The sequence below is a fragment of the Sycon ciliatum genome, chromosome 12 (assembly GCF_964019385.1).
Source record: "Sycon ciliatum chromosome 12, ocSycCili1.1, whole genome shotgun sequence".
In the NCBI taxonomy this organism is placed as follows: Eukaryota; Metazoa; Porifera; class Calcarea; order Leucosolenida; family Sycettidae; genus Sycon; species Sycon ciliatum.
Window position 1 is genome coordinate 4,850,097 of NC_088654.1, and position 2,500 is coordinate 4,852,596.

Sequence of the window (2,500 nt, forward strand, 5' to 3'; positions counted from 1 at the left end):
AATGGACTCTATATAGGGGTTGGACATCATATAGGGGCTGGACGCTCTACTGAGTCCAACATATATACAGTCAGAAAGTGCAATAACTAGGCACAAAACTGACAGAGTACTGAAACATTCGACGTCCTGACACCTAGCTTCAACACATCTCCGTAGCCAAGTTGGAAGGCTGTCGGTTAGCGCTACGGAGATGTGTTGAAGCTAGGTGTCAGGACGTCAAATGTTTCAGTACTCTGTCAGTTTTGTGCCTAGTTATTGCACTTTCTGACTGTATATAGTATCATGTTACAGTGATGGAGAGTTACTCTTAACTCGTATCCATATGTCCTTTTCTCTTCTACATTATTATTATTATCATTATTATTACCACAAGGGAATGGTCTCCAACTGCGGAGAGTGCTCAATGCAAGCGAGGCAGAGCTTCATCACACACAAGCGGAAAAACCGTCAGAGATCAAATTCCATTACACAGTGTTTCACCGTTCAAGCAACGGATCATCAGATGGTTCCATCTGATGATCCGTTGCTTGAACGGTGAAACACTGTGTAATGGAATTTGATCTTTGACGGTTTTTCCGCTTGTGTATCATTATTATTATTATTATTATTATTATTATTATTATTATTATTATTATTATTATTATTATTATTATTATTATTATTATTATTATTATTATTATTATTATTATTATTATTATTATTATTATTATTATTATTATTATTATTATTATTATTATTCCCGTTTGTCTCTTTCCCTCAAACTAGTGAAGATTATTATTATTAGAAAGGAAAAGGACATATGGAAACGAGTTAAGAGTAACTCTCCACCACTGTAACTAGATACTATATACAGTCAGAAAGTGCAACAACTAGGCACAAAACTGACAGAGTACTGAGACATTCGACGTCCTGGCACCTAGCTTCAACAAATTTCACTAGCGCTAACCGACAGCCTTCCAACATGGAAGGTTCAAGGTTATGGAAAGACCAAAGAGGGTTATTGGCTCAATACCCGAGTTTCAAATTACTATTATTATTATTACGAAGTCTGAAGAAAATGTTGAACGGCCTCTGCTGGGATGACGACTACACCATAGCTCAGTGGTTAGAGCATCGCTGGCTACAAGCGAGGGTCCCTGGTTCGAGTCCTGGTGGTGACAGTCAATTTTTTCTTCAGACTTTTTCCGTTTGTCTCTTTCCCTCAAACCAATTATTATTATTATTATTATTCTGACCTCTATAATGTAGAAACTTTGGTTTTTGTTGCCTTCTGATGTCTATGTCTCTTTAGTACCAAATTTTATGATAGTAGGCCAATTTTTGAAGATATCGATTTTTCGCCTGAAAAGGGTAGGAATCCAGGTGGTTTTGGGTAGTCCTCAAAGGGTTAACGCCAATATGGCACCCCCTAACGCCAGGCGTGCGCTTGTGAACTCAAGATTTACGCCCTCGATTCAGCACCTGTTACAATAATGGACAATTAATATCTATACTTTACACTGCCTCCACTTAGCAGCTTCTCCTCTTCACACTTAACACTTCACGCTTTCTTTTTGAGCGCCTTGCTGTGTGGCTGTGTATATCTTTAGTGGACCTGACAACCCTGCTTTAGTTAGATATGTTGCCTGAAGATTGAAGACTCAAGAAACTTGGAGCAGCAACGGATTGTGTTTTCTTTGTGAGGACCGCTTCCATTGTGAACTAATCAATTAGATATTTTTTGATATTACTCAAATCTGTGGACAGCAACTGTTTCGCTCTGTTAGAGCTCCTCAGCGCAGCTCAGAGGACCGAAGCGCAGCTCTTCGCAATGAAATATGTTTGCGTGAAGCAAAGCATTTTTATAAAGAGCTGCAAACCCCGCCAAGAGTGCTTGAACTGCTCCAAGAGCAGGGAGCGTTGCATATTTTTTGATATTATTTTTTCAAGGATTCTCCAGAGGCAAATGGATGCCTATCAAAGAGAGTCTCCTATGGAAAGGAAGTCAAGGCGGCTGTTATGAGAGAGGAAAGAAGGGACATGACGAGGTGAAAAAATCACATTATTACTTTCTACACAAATCTAGTCACGTGACAAAGACGTGCAGCTACGCCATTGTCACGTGACAAAGACGTGAAGCAACGTCATTGTCGGGGCATGGAAACATTATACCAAACTCTGAGAGCTTACTGCAATGGGTCAATATGTTTTGGGACATCTTCGCAGTCATTGCATCTAAATTGCAACCGGGCGTAAGCACCACCAAACCCTGCCTGCAAGTATTGAAGAGGAAGGACACAAATGAAACAAAGATAGTATTGTGGTAAAGAGTCATTGAAAATTTGTCAAAATCACGTCCATTGGACTGTATCAATTGGACACAAACCTTACTACGTTGCTTTGTTTGTGTGTGTGTGTGTTTGTGTGTGTGTATGTATGTGTGTGTATGTGTGTGTATGTGTGTGTTTGTGCGTGTGTGTGTGTGTGTGCGTATGTGTGTGTGGGTGTGTGTGCGTGTATG

At 39.8% G+C, this 2,500-nt stretch overlaps 1 protein-coding gene across 1 annotated transcript in view; it reads right to left on the reverse strand.

Annotated features, from left to right (window-relative positions):
* Positions 1-1,978: 1,978 nt before the first annotated feature.
* The window catches only part of LOC135828577 (uncharacterized), an 8,771-nt gene continuing 8,249 nt past the window's right edge, over positions 1,979-2,500 (reverse strand). The window contains exon 2 of the mRNA XM_065341013.1: positions 1,979-2,252. Within this exon, the coding sequence (XP_065197085.1) occupies positions 2,166-2,252 (87 nt within the window). The 3' untranslated portion in view covers positions 1,979-2,165. The remainder of the gene's footprint in view (positions 2,253-2,500) is intronic.